At 52.6% G+C, this 19,058-nt stretch overlaps 1 protein-coding gene across 1 annotated transcript; it reads left to right on the forward strand.

Moving 5' to 3' along the window:
- Positions 1-16: 16 nt before the first annotated feature.
- Positions 17-18,583, forward strand: nrps1 (uncharacterized protein; the record flags this gene model as incomplete). The annotated part of the gene is made up of 8 exons (XM_065605516.1): positions 17-505; positions 583-999; positions 1,068-1,370; positions 1,435-13,042; positions 13,098-13,477; positions 13,529-14,189; positions 14,238-15,853; positions 15,902-18,583. 8 exons carry the CDS (start codon positions 17-19, stop codon positions 18,581-18,583), a joined length of 18,156 nt encoding a protein of 6,051 aa, XP_065461370.1.
- Positions 18,584-19,058: the final 475 nt, after the last annotated feature.

Genomic DNA, 19,058 nt, shown 5'->3' on the forward strand with positions numbered 1-19,058 from the left:
CCAGCCATTAGACGTCATGGCTCAATCCACCAAGTGCTATCTTCCCCGGTTCGCTTCGACGGTTGACGGGCCTAAACGCCCAGTCTCGATGAAGACGAGACCAACGGCTGCTCAACATGCGCAGTTACTAACCGCATGGAATGAAGGCCGTCTGGACCCAATGCTTCGAGCCACTTGGGCTCTTTTGTTGCATTACTATATCCGCTCCGAGGATATTTGCTTCGGTTACCAACATCTCGAGGGCGACTCGCGCTCTCCCAAATCATCTGTACAGCGTTCTACCGGCGTCAACATTTCGACGATCCGCATATCCATCAACGACAACGACTCTCTCACAGCAATTGTAGATAAGGTACGCGCAAACAGTGCGAATCGCCCGCTCGATGGAAGCTCGGAGGAAGCTTCCGAGGGATACCTCCCTTTCAACACCATCTTCATGCTGCGCACATATGACCCACCTGCTTCTCCTTCAAAACCCATTTTGGCCACAGCTCTTCCAGACGAGGTTAGTTCACTGCACCACGAATTAGAGAAGGAATTTCTCGGTTCAGACAAGAAATCACGTTGGCTAACAATCCGCAGTGCCAAGTCCGTCTTCATGTTAAGGTGCTGCGTGGAGACATTAGCATCTTCCTGGAATGGCGCAAGGGTGACATGTCTGGGGAACAGATGAAGAGTATCGCAAGCATTTTTGAGCAGTTGCTTGCCAAAGTCCTTTCTGCCGAGAACACCGCTATTAGCCAGCTTAATTTGTTCTCAGAGAACGACTGGCAACGCATCCGCAAGTGGAACGCCACCACTCCACAACTCCACGACCGCTGCATTCACGAAGCCATCCACGATCAGATGTTGAGCGGGCCCGATCGTGAGGCTGTGTGTGCGTGGGATGGAAGTTTGACGTTCGCCGAGTTGGATCATCAAGCGTCGAAACTTGCATGCTATCTTCGTATGCAGGGAGTCGGGTCGGAAGTCCGCGTGGCTTTGTGTTTCGATAAATCGGTAAGTGGAATATTTCATGAATTAATTGTCTCCAATAGCCATTAAGCTGTGGTATACTGACTCCACAGAAATGGAACATCGTCGCAATGCTTGGCGTTATGAAAGCCGGGGGAGCCTTCGTCCCATTGGACCCGACTCACCCAACTTCCCGACTGCAAGCTCTCATCCAATCGGTTCAGGCACCGGTTGTGTTGTGCTCTCACCATCTGGCCGATAAACTTCGTCCGATCGTGAACACTTTAATACCTCTCTGTGCTGATACTTTAGATCCTCTGTCGGACCCCGCCGACAATGTCAATCTTGCATCCGGTGTCACCAGTCAAAATGCAGCTTATGTTCTGTTTACCTCTGGATCAACAGGAGAACCTAAGGTGAGTCTTTGATTAATATTAAAATATATAATTTTGCTGCAAGAGCTGACTCATGTCTTTGCAGGGAACCCTATTGGAGCACCGCGCGTTCCTGTCCGGGGCAATGGTGCATGGACCCGGTTTGCGGATTTATCGCGAGTCGCGATGCCTTCAATTCGCCGCCCACACCTTCGATGCCAGTTTGGCCGAGTCGTTAACGCCGCTCATTCATGGCGCATGTGTGTGTATTCCGAGCGAGGAAGCTCGACTCAACGATATTGTGACCACCATCAACGAGATGCGAGTCACCCAAGCCTGCTTCACGCCCTCATTCATCGGCTTTATTGAAATCGAGAGTGTTCCAGGACTGGAGAGTTTAGTCCTGGCCGGAGAGGCAATGTCGCAGTCACAGCTGACTACATGGTCCAAAATTAAATTGGTCAATGGTTATGGACCTACCGAGGCTAGCGTGGCATCCGTGCTGAATTCCAATGTTACACCTGACACCGATTGTAAAGATATCGGCCTCCCTATTGGTGTGAGAACTTGGCTTGTGAATCCTGATAACCATGATGAACTGGTGCCCGTGGGCTGCCCTGGAGAATTACTTTTGGAAGGCCCACCCCTGGCCCGGTGTTACGTGAATAATCCGCAAAAGACAAACGAATCGTTCATCTACGACCCTGCTTGGACTACATTGGACCCTGAAAGTGGCTCTAACCGTAGATTCTACAAGACAGGTGATCTCGTCAGGTACAACTCCGACACTGGTGCGTTGAATTACATCGGTCGCAAGGATACGCAGGTCAAGGTTCACGGACAACGAATCGAGCTGGGCGAGATTGAGAATCAGCTCAGCAAAGATCTGAACGTCACTCATTGCTCTGTTTTCTTCCCCAAGACTGGTTTCTCCAAGGGACGGCTGGTGGCAGTTGTCTCTTCCAGTGGCTTGCTTGCGGAACAGTCCGATTCGGACCTTGAGCCTCTACGACTCGTCCCCACCTCGGAAAAGGCTGAGCTTGTCCCAGGAATCCGAGAGCGCCTCTCGGCTCACCTCCCCACTTATATGGTCCCTGCGGTTTGGTTATGTGTTGAAGCTCTGCCACTTCTGCCATCAGGGAAACTCGACCGCAAGGGTATTTCCACTTGGGTCGCAGGTATGGAGAACGATCCAGATCTTCAGAACAAAGCCTCTGTTGCAATCGTCGGCACAGAGGCCTCCCAGCCTGCCAATGACAGAGAGGAAGCTTTGGCTGCTGTATATAGTCGTGTCCTCAACATTCCCCAGAACCAGCTCGATTTGAACGAGGGCTTCCTCGCCCTCGGTGGTGATTCGATCGCAGCTATGACATGTATCGGTCTTTGCAAGAAACGCGGGTTTTCCCTCTCTGTACAGGAGCTGCTGCGCAGCAAATCAATCCGCGACCTCGCAACTCGCGCAAAGACAATCGATCACCTTACGACTTATGAAGAAGCTGTTGATGAACCATTTAGCTTGTCACCCATCCAGACCCTCCACTTTGGCGTACGCAAAGAGGGCCAAGGCCACTTCAATCAAGGAATCCTCACTCGTTTGAACAAACCTGTCGACGAGCCAACCCTCCGCAAGGCCGTCGAAACTCTGGTATCCCGCCACTCCATGCTCCGCGCACGATTCACGGACACAGGATTCGCGACCGCATCTAGTCAACATATCACTCGGGATATCAAGGGATCTTACAGATGGCGGATGCACACTCTTGGCAACATGGAGGAGGTCAAAATCCATGTCGCCGACAGCCAATCTTCTATCAACTGCTTCTCTGGGCCCTTGCTTGCAGTCGATTATTTCTTGGTGAAGGGCCAGCCTAATGTGCTGTCCATGACAGCTCACCACTTGGTTGTTGACATTGTCTCGTGGAGAATCATTTTGGAAGATTTGGAAGACATCATCCTAAACCCGGAGAAGACAGGAACCAGTGATGCCTCCTTGCCTTTCCAGACCTGGTCCCGCCTGCAGAATGAGCACTGCAATACCCTACGGGCTGAGCGTAAAGTTGCAACTGACGCTCTCGCAATACCCGACTTTGGTTACTGGGGGCTAAAGGACACAGCAACCACATATGGCGATGTGGATTGTGCCTCGTTCGAGATCGACCCAGCCCACACCAATGCCATTCTCCTCGAATGTCACAAAGCTCTTGGCACAGAGCCAATTGACCTCTTCCTCGCAGCAATGCTCCACTCATTTGGCCGCGCCTTTCCCGATCGTTCTCTTCCAACTATTTACAATGAAGGTCACGGACGAGAAGTCTGGGACCCGTCCATTGATATCTCGCACACCGTCGGCTGGTTCACCATTCTGCACCCAATCTTCTTGTCCTCATACAAGTCAGATAACCCCATTGATACTCTCATCCAGGTGAAGGATCTTCGCCGCCGTGTCTCGGACAATGGTCGCGCGGATTTCACCAGCCGGGTTCTGCCAGCCCAGGGAAAACAACAGTCGGAACACCCACACCCCTTCGAGATGTCGTTCAACTACGTCGGTCAGCATCGTGATCTGCAGAGGCAGGATGGTGTCTTCCAGCTTGTTGATCAGATGGCTGGAGAAGCTGGCCAAGGAGGCGGTGCCGCTGACTTTGGAACTGATACTCCTCGCTTCGGCCTGTTTGAGATCTCTGCGATGGTCGTTGCTGGAAAGGTTCGATTCAACTTCTCCTTCAACAAGTTCATGCAGCACCAGAATCGTATCCACAGATGGGTTTCCGAATGCCAGGAGCTGCTTATAACTCTCGCTGAACAGCTTCCTACGCTCGGCCCGCGTTTAACGCTCAGCTCATTCCCCATGCTTACGTTGACCTACCCTACATTGGAGAAGTTGCTCAACGAGAAGTTGCCTGCTATCGGTATTGACTCTGCGGACCTTGTTGAGGATATCTACCCTTGCTCTCGCATGCAGCAGGGTATCCTACTTGGTCGCAAGCGTGATAGATCCTACTACGCTGTCCACGACACCTTTGAGATTAAGGCCACCGGATCTAGCGAGCCAAATCTCGATCGCCTGGTCAATGCATGGCAGCAGGTCGTGTCTCATCATGCGATGTTCCGCACCATATTTGTTGAGAACCTCACTCCTCGGGACCCCTTCTGCCAGGTTGTGCTGAAGAGCTATGATGCCACTCCAGTCTTCTTGCAGTCTTCCGGGGAAAGCGATGTGATTGCCACCTTTGACAAGGAAGACCCCAAGGACTACAGGGAGGCCACACCAGCCTACCGCTTCACTATTTGCCAGACACCCAGTGGCAGACTGTTTGCCCGCATTGAGATGAGTCATGCCGCGATGGACGGTAACTCGATCTCAATCATCCTCCGTGACTTGCAGCTCGCATACGCTGGCAGACTCGAGGAAAGCCCTCAGTCATTATTCAAGGATTATATGGAATACCTTCAGGATGCGCCAAAGGAAGCCAGCATCAACTACTGGCGATCGTACTTGGATCAAGCTAAGCCGTGCCACTTCCCTGCCCTCACCGACGGCCAGCAGTCTGCTAAGGCACTTCGCTCCATTCCGGTCAACTTTGGAGCACTCAACGAACTGCAGACTGTCTGCGAGAAGCGCGGAATTACTCTTGCGAATGTCTTCAATGTCGCGTGGGGCCTAACCCTCCGCGCCTTCTGTGGATCTGACGATGTCTCCTTCAGTTACATGGCATCCCTGCGTGATGTGTCTGCTGAGGGCGTCCAGTGGGTCATTGGACCGGTTATCAACCTTCTAGTCTGCCGTATGAAGGTTTCCGATGACGCAAAGCTCAGTGATGTGCTGCATCAAATCCAGAATGACTACGTGGAGAGCCTTGCTTACCGTCACACTTCGCTCATTGACATTCAGCATGCTTTGAAGCTGTCAGACACCAATTTGTTCAATTCTGGGGTGTCCTATCGCCGTCTTCCTGGCTCTAAGGATGCTGTTAGCAGTGACATCGAGTGTGTTGAGGTTGGCTCAATCCACGATCCCGCCGAGTTCCCAGTTTTCATCAACATCGAGGCAATGGACACTACCGCTCGCATCGACCTCAACTACTGGACCACCAACCTGTCTGATTCACAGGCTTCCAATGTGGCCAATACCTATCTGCGTTGCCTCGAGAATATAGTGTCAAACATTGACGGTGAAATCCGCCAACTAGACAACTTGAGCGACGAAAACCGAACCCAGATCATGGAGTGGAACAGCAAGACACCCAAGCCCTTTGAGAAGTGCGCTCATCAAGTTGTCCAAGAGATAGCCAAGAAGCGCCCTGATGCCTTGGCCGTCACAGCTTGGGATGGCAACTTGACTTACTCAAAGTTGGATCAATTCTCCTCTCGCTTGGCAAGCTATCTTGTCACCTTCGGTGTCGGTCCTGGAACCCTGATTCCCGTCTGCTTCGAAAAGTCTGTGTGGAACATCGTCTCCACATTGGCAATTATGAAAGCCGGTGGTGGCTGTATTCCAGTTGACACAACTGAGAGTCTTGTTCTTGTTGAGAAATGGATTGTCGACAACGCCGTGCAAGTCGCTCTGGCTGCCCCCGAGAAGGCTCAGGTCCTCGAGGATGCCGTGCCGTACGTTATCCCTGTAAGCGAGTCTCTTCTCGAGTACCTCGCTGACGAGGTTCCTAACCCCATGGCACAACCATCCGACATTGCATACATTGCTATGAGTGCCGGCACCTCAGGCCCGGCTAAGAGTGTCGTCCTTGACCACTCTACTGTCATGACCCGAGCCGAGGCATTCGCTACAACCATGGCAATTGCCGATGTCTCCAGGACCCTGCAGTTCGCAACGCACACATCCGATGCATTTATCGTGGAGACATTCGGCACTTTCATGTGGGGTGGTTGCGTTTGCATCCCGGCTGATATTGATCCCGTCAACTTGGCCGCCTCTATCAATGCATTCCATGTTAATGTTGCCAGTATCACCCCAACTGCCGCAAGCTTCTTCTCCCCCAAGGATGTTCCCGGACTGCGATCGATTGCCTTGGGCGGCGAAGTTGTTCCCCAGAGCGTTCTTGACTACTGGCAGACCGATGACCTCCAACTGCAGGTCTTGTATGGAACATGTGAGGGCTCGGCTGCATCCTTCCACGTGTTCTGCTCACAGGATGAGAATGAGGCGGGCCTCATTGGAAAGAGCACTTCTTGTGTCTCGTGGGTTGTTGACCCCTCCAACCATGATTGCCTTGTTCCGATCGGCAGTGTCGGGGAGCTGGTCCTCGAAGGGCCTGTTCTTGCCCGTGGCTACCTTGACGAAAAGTTTGTTAAGACCGAAGACTTCTTCGAAACTGCTTCTTGGCTTCCTGGACAACGAGACGGAGGTAAACACCGCCTTTTCAAGTCCGGAGATCTTGTTCGGTACAAATCCGATGGTTCTCTCGTTTTTGTCGGTCGCAAGAACAATAAGAAGGAATCCGCCCTGGCTAGTGAGCTTATTCAGACTCAGGCGCGCATCGATTCCTTCCTAGACAACAAGAGGAAGTGCGTTGTGGAGAGCGTCCAGCTGCTACGCGATAACGTGAAGACGAATGCTCTTATTGCTTTCGTCGTTTCTTCAGACACCAACCACGTCACTTTTGGAGATCGCGTCCTCCAGTCCGCCGCTCCCGAAATGAAAGACGCTGTTTCTAGCCTGCACGCCAATCTGAGTACCAGTCTTCCTGGTAGCAAGGTTCCGAGTTTCTACATCCCCATTTCCTCCCTCCCTGTGACCCTATGTGGAAAGCTAAACCGCCTGGCCCTCAAAACCGAAACACAAGCGCTTTCAAGCAGTGCTATCAAGGCTTTCGAGATCAAGCGCTGGAACGGATCTAAGGCCGGTAACCGCGTGTCTCGGCATGCTAGCCTCTCCGAAGCCAACGTGGCTTTCTGGAAGGAGTACCTCGCCGATGTTGAGCCCTGCATTTTCCCGGCACTGTCCCATGGGCCAAGCGACAATAACCGTTCCACCCGCACGCTGAACAAACAGACGGCCAACATCCACGCCTTCAGCAGATTGTCTGGCCTTCCTGTGGAAACTCTCTTCCAGTTTGCCTGGGCCGTTGTCCTCCGGTGGTACACCGGCTCAGACGATGTGTGCTTTGGGTATTCTGCCTCAACATCGGAGACGGAATTGGAGGCTGAAGGCATTGCCACCTGCCGCTTCCTCGTGCAGAACGAGCAAAAGCTGCAAGAGACTCTCGGAAAAGCAAAGAAGGACTCCGAGAACAGCGCATTGAACGTCGCTGCTTTGGACGCTGTTAAACACCAGCTTGGACTGGATGATACAATGCTTTTCAACACCTCCCTGGTTTACCACATGGCTTCCAATCTCCCCAAAGGAACCACCCGTGGACCAATCAGCTCAAATGCTTACAAGATCTTGGTCGAAGCTGAAGTCTCGCACTCCCACGCCCAGGTCCACTTCAACTACTCCTCAGAAACCCTTTCTTCCTTCCAGGTCAATCATGTCATGGATATGTTTGACCAAGTTTTGGATGACCTGATTGCCGACAACCTTCGTGGCCGTACCGTTGGGGACCTCAATGTATTCCCCGAGCTCTCAGTTCGCCAAATCCGCGATTGGAATGCCGCATCCCCTCCCAGAGTAGAAAGGTGCGCCGACGAGCTCATTCAACAGCAGGCCCTGCTCCACCCGCGCGCAGAAGCCGTCTGCTCTTGGGACAAGAATTTCACCTACGGGCAGCTTGAGATTGTCTCCAGTCGTTTGGCCCGCCATCTCTCCAGCATTGGAATCAAGCCTGAGGGCTTCGTGGTGCTCTGCTTCGAGAAGTCAGCTTGGGCTGTCGTTGCTCAGCTGGCCGTTCTCAAGGCTGGTGGTGCTTTCGTCTCGATTGACCCATCTCACCCCGATTCTCGATTGAAGATGCTCATTGATGAAATTGGCACTAACCTCGTACTGTGCTCCTCTTCACTCCACACCAAAGTATCGAAGCTCTGCGCGAAATCGTTCGCTGTCTGCCAGACTTCAATCTCCCAACTTTCTGACTCGCCCTTGGCTTTGCCCGGTGTGCGTCCTACCTCGGACAATGCTGCGTATGCTATCTTTACCTCTGGTACTACCGGAAAGCCAAAAGCAACTGTTGTCGAGCATACTGCCCTTAGTACTACCGCTATCGCCATGATGGATTCCCTCCACATGAACTCTACAACCCGTGCTTTGCAATTCTCTAATTATACCTTCGACGTCAGCATCATGGAGATCATGATGGTGCTTATGACTGGTGGTTGTGTCTGTATCCCCAGCGAGGAGGAACGTATGAACAACCTGGGTGGTGCCATTCGCCGCATGGAAGCCACCTACATCTCGGCCCCTCCTGCCATTGTCAATACCTTAGAGCCGAAGAACGTTCCCACCCTCAAGATCATTATCACAGGAGGCGAGAAGATGCCCGCCAACCACATTGACCGCTGGGCCGACCGGTGCGTGATCAATGCCTATGGTCCCTCCGAGGCCACTGTCGTTGCCACAGTTGGTGTCAAGGTTGATTGGGATGGCAACCGTGTCAATGATGATCCCACATCCATTGGGACATCTTCAAACTGCAGAGTCTGGATTGTGGACCCGAGTAACTCCAACCGTCTTCTGCCCGTTGGCGCAGTCGGTGAACTGATTCTTGAAGGAAGTAACATTGCGCGTGGATACCTTGGTAACGAGGAAAAGACCAAGGCCTCTTTCTTCGAGAACCCTACTTGGAACCGTCACGCTGGTTTGCAGGGTGTGTTCAAGCGAAATGATCGCATGTACCACACTGGTGATCTGGTTCGCTATAACAGCGACGGCAGTCTGGCCTTCATCTCCCGCAAAGACACCCAGATCAAGTTCAATGGCCAGCGAATTGAACTCGAGGAGATCGAACAACAATGTCTGCGCTGCCTACCCGAGGACTCTCAGGTTGCTGTTGATGTCGTTGTTCCGGAGGAACGGACCATTGCCAAGGGCCTCGCCGCATTCTTCACCGTCCATGACCCAAATTCCAACGGGGGGAGCAGCGACCAATTCGCCCCCACCATTTCTGGAGCCGATCCACTTCTACTGCCCATCTCTGTGTCGAACATGGACGCTATTCAGAAGTTAAAGGGTTCTCTGCCCGACCTTCTGCCTCAGAGCATGATGCCCCGGCTCTTCTTCCCTATCCGCAACTTACCCTTCACTTCCTCCGGAAAGATCGACCGCCGAAGACTGCGGGCCATGGTCCAGTCCTTGTCTAAAGAGACTCTCAAGTCTTACATTACCTTCGACACCTCCGACAAAAGGGAGGCCTCCTTGGCCACGGGCCTAGAGACTCAGCTTGTAGCCCTCGTGGAAAAGACTCTCCAGCTTGAAGCTGGCTCTGTGACCGCCGATGATAGCTTCTTCGGTCTCGGTGGTGATTCCTTATCCGCCATGAATCTCGTCGGTGCTGCCCAAGCGGAGGGCATCGAACTTACTGTCTCGAGCATCTTTAATTCCCCAATCCTGATCGACATGGCCAAGAGCTGCGTTGTGTCTGATGCATCTTCTGAACTTAAGAAAGAAAACATCAAGGCGTTCTCTCTGCTGCCCTCTGGGGTCTCGCTCGAAAACGTGATGGATGAAGTCACCGACAACTGCGAAGTATCCGAGGACCTTGTCAGCGATATCTACCCCTGCAGTGCTGTGCAGGAGGGTCTTCTGACGCTCTCCATTAAACACAATGGTGCTTATGTTGCTCAGCCCTCGTTCCGCCTCGCTCCTGGCATAGATGTCGGTAAATTCAAAGAGGCTTGGCAACAAACCGTGGCTGACTTGGAAATCCTTCGCACTCGCATTGTCCACACCGAGGCCATGAACTTTGCTCAAGTTGTGCTGAAGGATGGCCCCATCTCCTGGGTTGAAGCAGAGTCGTTCGATGCTTTGCCGAACGACTTCCTTCACCTTCCCAAGCAAAATGGAGCACCTCTCACTGGTTACGCCATGGTGCAGCCGCGTGGCTCCTCTGATAGCTACTTCATGTGGTCCGTTCATCACGCCCTTTATGATGGCTGGAGTATTCCTTTGGTATTCCGCAAGGTCGAAGAGAACTACTTTGCCTCGCAGACCAAGCGTGCTGGCACGCCTTACAGTCTGTTCATCGACTACCTTGTCAAGAAGGACATGGAGGATTCTGACGCGTTCTGGAAGTCTTATTTGACCGACCTGTCCAGCACTCCTTTCCCGCACAACAAGAATGCGGTGTCTGATGCCATGCGTGCTGGAAACACCCAGCATCACACCATGAAGGTCTCCCGCTCTCGGAACAGCGTCGACTTTACGATCCCTGTTCTCATGCGCGCTGCATGGGCGATCGTCATTGCGACCCACACTGCATCTGGCGATGTCTGCTTTGGCGAGACTTTGTCGGGCCGAAACATCGATCTTCCCGGTGTTGCCGATATTGCTGGTCCTGTTTTGACCACTGTCCCCACCCGTGTCCAGGTTGAGAATGCCGCGTCGATTATGGAGTACTTGCAGCAGATCCACCAATCTACCACCGAGATGATCCCGCACTTGCACTCTGGTCTGCAACGTATCCGGCAGCTGAACAAGGATACCGCCACAGGCTGCGATTTCAAGAATCTGCTCGTGATCCAGCCAGGCGATGGCGAGCTCGACAACAAGATCTGGATCGACGAGAAGCGTGAAACAAGCGAAGACTTCTTCACGCACCCCCTTGTCGTCGAATGTGGTATTACCAAGACCAGCATCTCATTCACAGTGCACCACGATGAGCTTGTCGTCAACGGATGGCAGACTAAGCGCATCACTGAACAATTTGCGCATGTTCTGCAGCAATTGATTGCCCTGCCTAAGAACAGCACAAGCAAGCTGGGAGACCTGGAGGTGATTAGCCCCGAAGACAAAGCTGAAATTGGTACATGGAACGAACGAATTCCACTCACAGTGGAACGCACTGTTCAAGATTTCATTCGTGAGAAGTGCGACGAGACTCCGAATGCTCAGGCTGTGTGTGCCTGGGATGGCGACCTCACCTACAGAGAATTCTGGAACCTCGCATCCGGCTTCGCCAACTACCTGGTCTCTCGTGGAGTTGGCCCAGAGGTCTTTGTTCCAGTCTGTCTGGACAAGTCGGCTTGGGCAATGGTTACCCTCATCAGTGTTCTCATCGCTGGCGGTGGGTATGTGCCTTTGGATCCCTCCCACCCTACCTCCCGACACGAGGAAATCCTCGCCGATGTCGGTGCCAACATGATACTGTGCACTCCCAACTACACAAACCGCTATAGCCGAGTTGTGAAGACTGTTATCCCCATCAGCAAAGAGACCATCAAAGCCTATGGCGCTCTCAAAGCATCTGGCCGTCGCCACACTGAAGTCAAGCCCTCCAATATGGCTTACGCTCTATTCACCTCTGGAAGCACCGGCCGAGCCAAGGGAATTATTGTCGAGCACCGCAATGTGGTCAGCAGTATCATGGCATTCGCGCCGTGGGTTCGCATGGATGAGACCTCGAGAGTATTCCAATTCGCCTCCCTCACTTTCGATGCTGCTGTTATGGAGACGCTTGCAATTCTCATGCTCGGAGGTACCATCTGTGTTCCCAGCGAAGACGACCGTCTGAATGACGTTGCCGGCGCAATTCGGCGACTCAATGTCACTTGGACCTTCCTCACCCCCTCAATTGCCAGTATCATTGAGCCATCGTCCGTGCCTTGCTTGAAGCACCTTGTTTGCGGTGGTGAGAAGATGTCCAATGAAGTCATCACCAAGTGGGCCAATTTTGTCCACCTCATGAACGGGTACGGACCGACCGAGACCTGTGTCTTCGCAGTGATCGATAATGCGGTCGCCACCAACCGTGATCCCGGCCGTATCGGTTACGGTATTCCCAGCACTCTCACCTGGATTATTGACCCCGACAACCACGACCGGCTGACTCCCCTGGGCGCAGTCGGGGAACTTGCACTTGAAGGCGCCCCCTTGGCCCGGGAGTACCTCAAGAACCCCGAGAAAAACGCAGAAGCATTCACCACGGACCCTGCCTGGATCAAGGACTTCATGCCCGCGGTCCCCGGTCCCCGCCGAATCTACAAGACTGGTGATCTTTGCTACTACAACCCTGATGGTTCTGTTCAGTACATCAGCCGGAAGGATCACCAAGTTAAATTGCATGGCCAGCGGATGGAGCTTGGTGAGATCGAGCACCGCCTCTCTGAGGATGTTCTTACTCGCCACGCTGTCGTCGTTCTCCCAAAGAATGGCCCACTTAAGCAGCGCCTGGTCACTGTCATGTCTCTGAACAGTGTCGCAGCCGACACAAAGCTAATTTCTGACAAGCCCTGTGAGCTTGTAGATGAGGATGAGCTTGAGCGTCATGCTTACAACGATCTCGTCGAAGTCCAGCAGAATCTCGAGAACCAGCTACCCATTTACATGGTCCCGCAGACTTGGGCTCTTATCAAGAAGCTTCCCATGCTCGTTTCTGGAAAGCTCGATCGGAAGAAGATCACTGCTTGGGTTGAAGATATTGATGATGTGTCCTATGACCGTATCATGGCTGATTATGATCGTATCAAGCGTGGTAAGACAGAAGAAAAGCTGCAAGAAAAACAAGAGAAGAATGGATCGCTCGACATCATCCGCGACATCTTCGCCCAGGTATTGAACATCTCCCTACAAAAGGTCAATGTGGACCGCTCTTTCGTCAGCTTGGGTAAGTACCAATACAATCATCTCGAACTAGTCAACATATTAACTGGTTCTCATAGGCGGCGACAGCATTACTGGAATGGCTGTCATTTCTCGTGCTCGCAAGCAGGGACTTGTTCTCACACTGCACGACATCCTTCAGAGCGGATCCGTGAAGGCACTTGCTCAAACTGCGAGTGCCAAGGCACCTGTCGCTAGACGCGAAGAGAAGTCTGGTGAAGGCTTTGCACTTTCGCCTGTCCAGAGACTCTACTTCCAGAGTTCGGACTCTTTCAAGGGCGCTGCTCGATTCAACCAGAGCATCACTGTTCGCATCGCTCGCCGTTGTGAGGGCGAGGTCCTCAAGCGCGCTCTCAAGGCTGTTATCAGCCAGCATGCCATGTTCCGTGCACGCTTCAGCAAATCTAAGGACGGCATCTGGCAACAGAAAACTGCAGCGGTAAGCGCACTGAAAAGCCTTCCGCGAACATGTTCTAACTCATCCTCACAGGAGGTCGATGAATCTTTCCGATTCCGCGTTCACTCTGTGGGCGACACCCGGGCGATGGTTCCGAAGATTGCTGACAGTCAAACTTGCCTGGATCCAGTCAATGGACCTATCCTGGCAGCTGATCTGTTTAACCTTCGCACCGGCGGTCAGGTCTTATTCCTCGTCGCTCACCATATCTGCATTGATATGGTATCATGGCGCATCGTGCTGCAGGACCTCGAAGAGCTCGTTGTTTCTGGATCTCTTTCACTCGAAAAGGCATTGTCCTTCCAAAGCTGGTGTGCCATGCAGACCGAGAGAGCCAAGACTCACGATGCGGCTATTGCTCTGCCTTTCACGCCCGAGAAGCCAAACTTGCGTTACTGGGGCATGCAAGACGCACCCAATGTGTATGGAGATATCAAGATGGAATCCTTCACGTTGAGCGAGGATACTACCCAATTTATCATGGATGACTGCCACAGTGTCTTCCGGACTGACACCGTGGACATCCTGCTGTCTGCCATCGTCCATTCCTTCGGTCGCACCTTCACTGATCGCAAGGTCCCGACTATTTACAACGAAGGACACGGCAGAGAACCCTGGGAGGCCGACATTGATCTTTCCAGAACAGTTGGCTGGTTTACCACCATGACACCTTTGCTAGTGGATTCAGAAGCTCGTAAGTTCACCCTGCCTCATCTTGCCAACAGAAAACTAACACAAGAAGGTGCCCTCAACGACATTATCAAGCGTGTCAAGGACACTAGGCGCAAAATTGCAGACAATGGACGTCCTTACTTCGCGAAAAGCCTGCTTCAGGACCAGGCCGCTGATTTCCCTGTCCCGTTGGAAATCCTGTTCAACTACCTGGGTAAGATGCAGCAGCTTGAGCGAGCCGATTCGTTGTTCCATCACCACGGTAGTGTCTTTGACAGCTCGGACTTTGCTGTCGCAGGTGACATGGGCCCCCAGACTGCTCGTTTCGCCCTCTTCGAGGTATCTGCTATTGTAATCAAAGACCGCCTGAATGTTGCCTTTACCTACAACAGCAAAATGCAGCATGAGGGCTCAATCCGCCGCTGGATTCTCCAGTGCAAGCAGACTCTCGAGAAGGATATCCTCACACTGAGAACCGCCACTCCCGAGCCCACTCTCAGCGACTATCCCCTCCTCCCAATCAATTATCATGGTCTCCAGATGGTCACCGCGAGCACCTTCCGTAAGGCCGGTATTCGGAACAAGGATGACGTCGAGGACATCTATCCCTGCTCTCCCATGCAGGAGGGCCTCTTGCTCAGCCAGCTCCGCGATCCCAATGCTTACATGTTCCATACTGTGTTTGAGATCAAGGATGCCAAATCTGGTAAGGTCGACGCCGAAGGACTCGCACGCGCCTGGCAAGCCATCGTCGACCGTCACCCAGTGCTGCGAACTATTTTCGTCGACAGCAACTACACTGGTGGATCCTTCGATCAACTGGTGCTCAAGAACCTTTCTGACAATATTCTCCGCGTGGAATGTCCAGACTCACAGGTTGAGGAGAAGTTGGCTGCCATCTCCCTTCGTGATAGGAACGCGATGCGCCAATCAAAGCTTTCTCACCAACTGACCGTCTGCAGAACAAATACCGGACGCGTGATCCTCAAGCTGGAGATTAACCATGCCATTATCGATGGTGGCTCGGTTGATGTACTCCTCCGTGACCTGACTCTCGCCTACGAGCGAAAGATCGCCGAGGGTTCAGGACCTCTCTTCAGCGACTACATCAAGTTTATCAGAACTCAGAGCCAGAGTGACGCTCTCAATCACTGGAAGCAATACCTGGGCGGAGTGAGGCCATGCCACCTCGCTCCATCGGCTGTGTTCGAGGCCAAGAGAGAGCTAAAGGGTGTTATGATGAACTTCCAGCGATTCCCTGAGCTGCTTAAGTTCTGCGAGCGCACCTCGGTGACTCTCGCCAACTTGACCTTGTCCGCGTGGGCCATCGTCCTGCGGCAGTTCACTAGCTCCGATGACGTTTGTTTCGGATATCTTTCTGCCGGTCGCGATGCCCCTGTCAATGGCATTCAAGACATGGTTGGAATCTTCATTAATATGCTTTGCTGTCGAGTTCAGTTCTCCGATCAGCAGACCTTGACAGATGTGTCGAATAATGTTCAAGATGCCCACGTTCGATGCATTCCCCACCAAAGCTGCTCTTTGGCTAGTATCCAACACGAGCTTGGTTGGCAAGGACAGTCCCTCTTCAATACCACCTTATCAATCCAGAACCACTCCGTTGCGGGTGGTGCCAAGGATAAGGGATTGTCCTTCGATCTTCAGCATGCACATGATCCCAGCGAGGTGAGTACCAGCCCTTCCAATGATTGTACAACCACTAACCAAATTTAGTATGCGGTCACTGTGAACGTTGAGATTGCACGAGGCCAGGAGGGTATTCTTTTGAGATACTGGAACGATACTGTGTCTGACGAAGAAGCCCAGGCGCTGGCTGACACCATCGCCAAAGTGTTCACTGGCTTTATTGAATCCCCGGCTGCGACCATGTCGCAGTCCAAGTTCGCTTCCGAGGCTGAGCCCGAGTCACTGGATTGGGATCGATCCCAAACCACACTGGCTGACAAGGCAAAGTCGACCGGAGAAGCGATTGACAGCAGTGCTATTCAGAAAATTATTGATGATCGTGTTCATGAGATTATTGGTCAGATGTTGAGAGAAGGAAAACTGACGGTGCCTCCGATCCGTACGGAAGGGTTGTCAAACTATGGTGGTCACACTGATACCATACCCGACTCACCGTACCAGTTAGGTATTCAAGGAGCAGATGATTCAGGTGTTTGTTCGGCGACTTCCCGATCCAGTGAGGATGGGATGTCGGCCGATGTGGAAAGGAAATTGTGGAATCTTTGGAGCACAGCTCTTGGCCTCTCACCCAACGCGGTGAGACACCAGGACAGCTTCTTCAAGTTGGGTGGTGACAGTATCACCGCTATGAAGATGGTCAGTGCCGCTCGCGAAGAGGGCCTGGTCCTTACTGTTGCAGATGTCTTCAACAACCCTGTCTTCGAGGACATGCTGTCAACAGTACGAGCCGCGAACGTCACTCAGCAGATGCTGAATGCCGATCTGAAATCTGGCGGTCACAGGGAGGTTGATAGTGACTTGCTCAATATCACCCCGACGACACTGGGGCCTAGCCCCTCAACTGAGAGCCTCGAGGTCCTTAGGCCATCGTGCATCGATGATGCCGCGGTACAGAGCGGTATCTGTCCTAAGATCGGTGTCTTCAAGGGTGGTATCGCCGATGTCCTGCCTGTCACAGACTTCCAGGCGATGTCTCTGACGGCAACTCTCTTCAAGTCACGGTGGATGCTTAACTACTTCTATCTCGAGGGCAATGGTCCCTTAGACCTGAGACGCCTTCGTGAGAGTTGTTTGAAGGTGGTCGATGCCTTTGACATTCTACGGACAGTCTTTGTGTGCTTCCATGACCAGTTTTTCCAGGTCGTGCTACGCAAGATCCGCCCTAGCATCTTTGTTTATGAGACTGACCGCGCTCTGGATGAATTCACCATGACCCTCCAACAGAGAGATCGCGAATATGGGTCCCGCGAAGGCGAGCAGTACGTGCAGTTCTACGTTGTCAAGAAGAAGGGCAGCGACCAGCACCGTATCTTGGTCCGTCTTTCTCACACCCAATACGATGGAGTGTGCTTGCCGAAGATCATGGCTGCCATTAAGCACGGATACGAAGGCACCCCGCTGCCCCCGGTTACTCCCTTCGCTGGCTACTTGCGCCAGTTGCCGGGAACAATCACCCCAGACCATTACCGCCACTGGACCGATCTTCTCAAGGGCTCTCGCATGACCCAAGTCGTCCACAGAAAGGGTACCAGCATGTTCCAGAACGTTGGAGCATTCACCGAGATTCACAGAAAGATTGAGATCTCGCCCACTGCCCTTGGAAATGTCACCATCGCAACTGTCATGCAAGCCGCCTGGGCTCTGGCCCTTGCCAAGCTAACCGCTCAGTCCGATGTGGTATTTGGCCTGACCATTAGCGGTCGCAACGCCACAGTGCCCGGCATTGAGAACACCGTTGGCCCCTGCGTCAATGTCATTCCAGTGCGCGTGAAGCTTGACGAGAAATGGACCGGTGTCGACCTCTTCCGCTATCTCCAAGACCAGCAGGTCTCCAATATGCCCTTCGAGTCTCTCGGCTTCCGCGAGATTATCAAGCAATGTACCGACTGGCCTGACTGGACCTACTTCACTACCTCAGTCTTCCACCAGAACGTCGACTACGAGGGAACCATGGAGCTAGACACCAACAAGTACCGCATGGGTGGTGTTGGCGTCAATGACAATCTGGCCGATCTCACCATGGTCTCCCGCCCCTCTGGTGAACGTGGCCTGGATGTCACCCTCGGCTACTCCGAAAAGGGACCTGTGATGCCATTCTTCGCATCCAAGGTTCTCGACATGGCCTGTGAGATTGCGCAGTCACTCGTGGCTAACCCAACAGCCTCGCTGCCCTCCGCGAGCATGCTGCGCTCTCTGCCACCTCAGACTATCGACGACCTGCCTCGAGCAACAGACGAACACTTCCTCAGCGCACACCTCAAGTCCCGCTCCATCGCAGAGTTGCTTGTGCATTCTGACATCCTATCTCGCTCGTGGCACCAGGTCCTCCCCAGCCGCACCGCCACGGCCCCCGTCGACCCAGAAGCTGAAAAGCCTACTCACCAATCCGCCTTCCAGTTGGACTCATCCTTCTTTGACCTCGGTGGTGATGTCTTTAATCTGGCTCAGCTTACCTGGCTTCTTGAGCAAGAGGGGCTCAAGGTCCGCCTTGAGGATCTCATTGAACATCCTTCTTTCCTGGGCCAAATGGCCGTGTTGGCTTTGCATAACGCTAAGCACGTGGATGATACACCATCAGAGATTCTTGCCACTGGTGCTGCATCGCCTGATCCTGTCGCTCGCATCGAAAAGAAGAAGACATGGTCGAAGGCGGCCATGACCATTGCGCGAAAACTGACCGGGCGAAACACAGTCACCACTCGAGCTTGATATTTTGACTATTGAGCTCGAATCCGCGAAGAAAAACACAGCAAGCAAAAAAACCAAAAAAGCGGCACCCAAAAATACTCGCTCATTGGCAATTTCTTACGTCTCCATGTTTATGTTCCACGTTTTGTATTCTGGTGTCTTCATTATATTCTATGGCTTTGGCATTTTGGCTTCTGGATTGGGTACATGGCATTCAATTGTCCTTACTCACTATATTCTCTCTTTACATCTTTCTTCCTGTCTACTTCATTAATTTTGTCCTCGCTGCTTCTTTGTTCTACTCTAATACGCGGAAACTTGTCTATTGAATATTCTCCACCCCGTAGAAAAGTAGCAAAGTAGAATTTGTAGACCACTTCACTTATATAATAGGTCTATGTAAAACAACATGAGGAATCCGAGATGGCTGAAACTCGAAGAGTATCAAATGCAAGGGATGGACATGCCCCTACGACCAACCAGGTTGCGATTATAT

The sequence above is a fragment of the Penicillium solitum genome (assembly GCF_028829755.1).
Source record: "Penicillium solitum strain IBT 25940 chromosome Unknown utg000004l_segment0_segment0, whole genome shotgun sequence".
Lineage (NCBI taxonomy): Eukaryota > Fungi > Ascomycota > Eurotiomycetes > Eurotiales > Aspergillaceae > Penicillium > Penicillium solitum.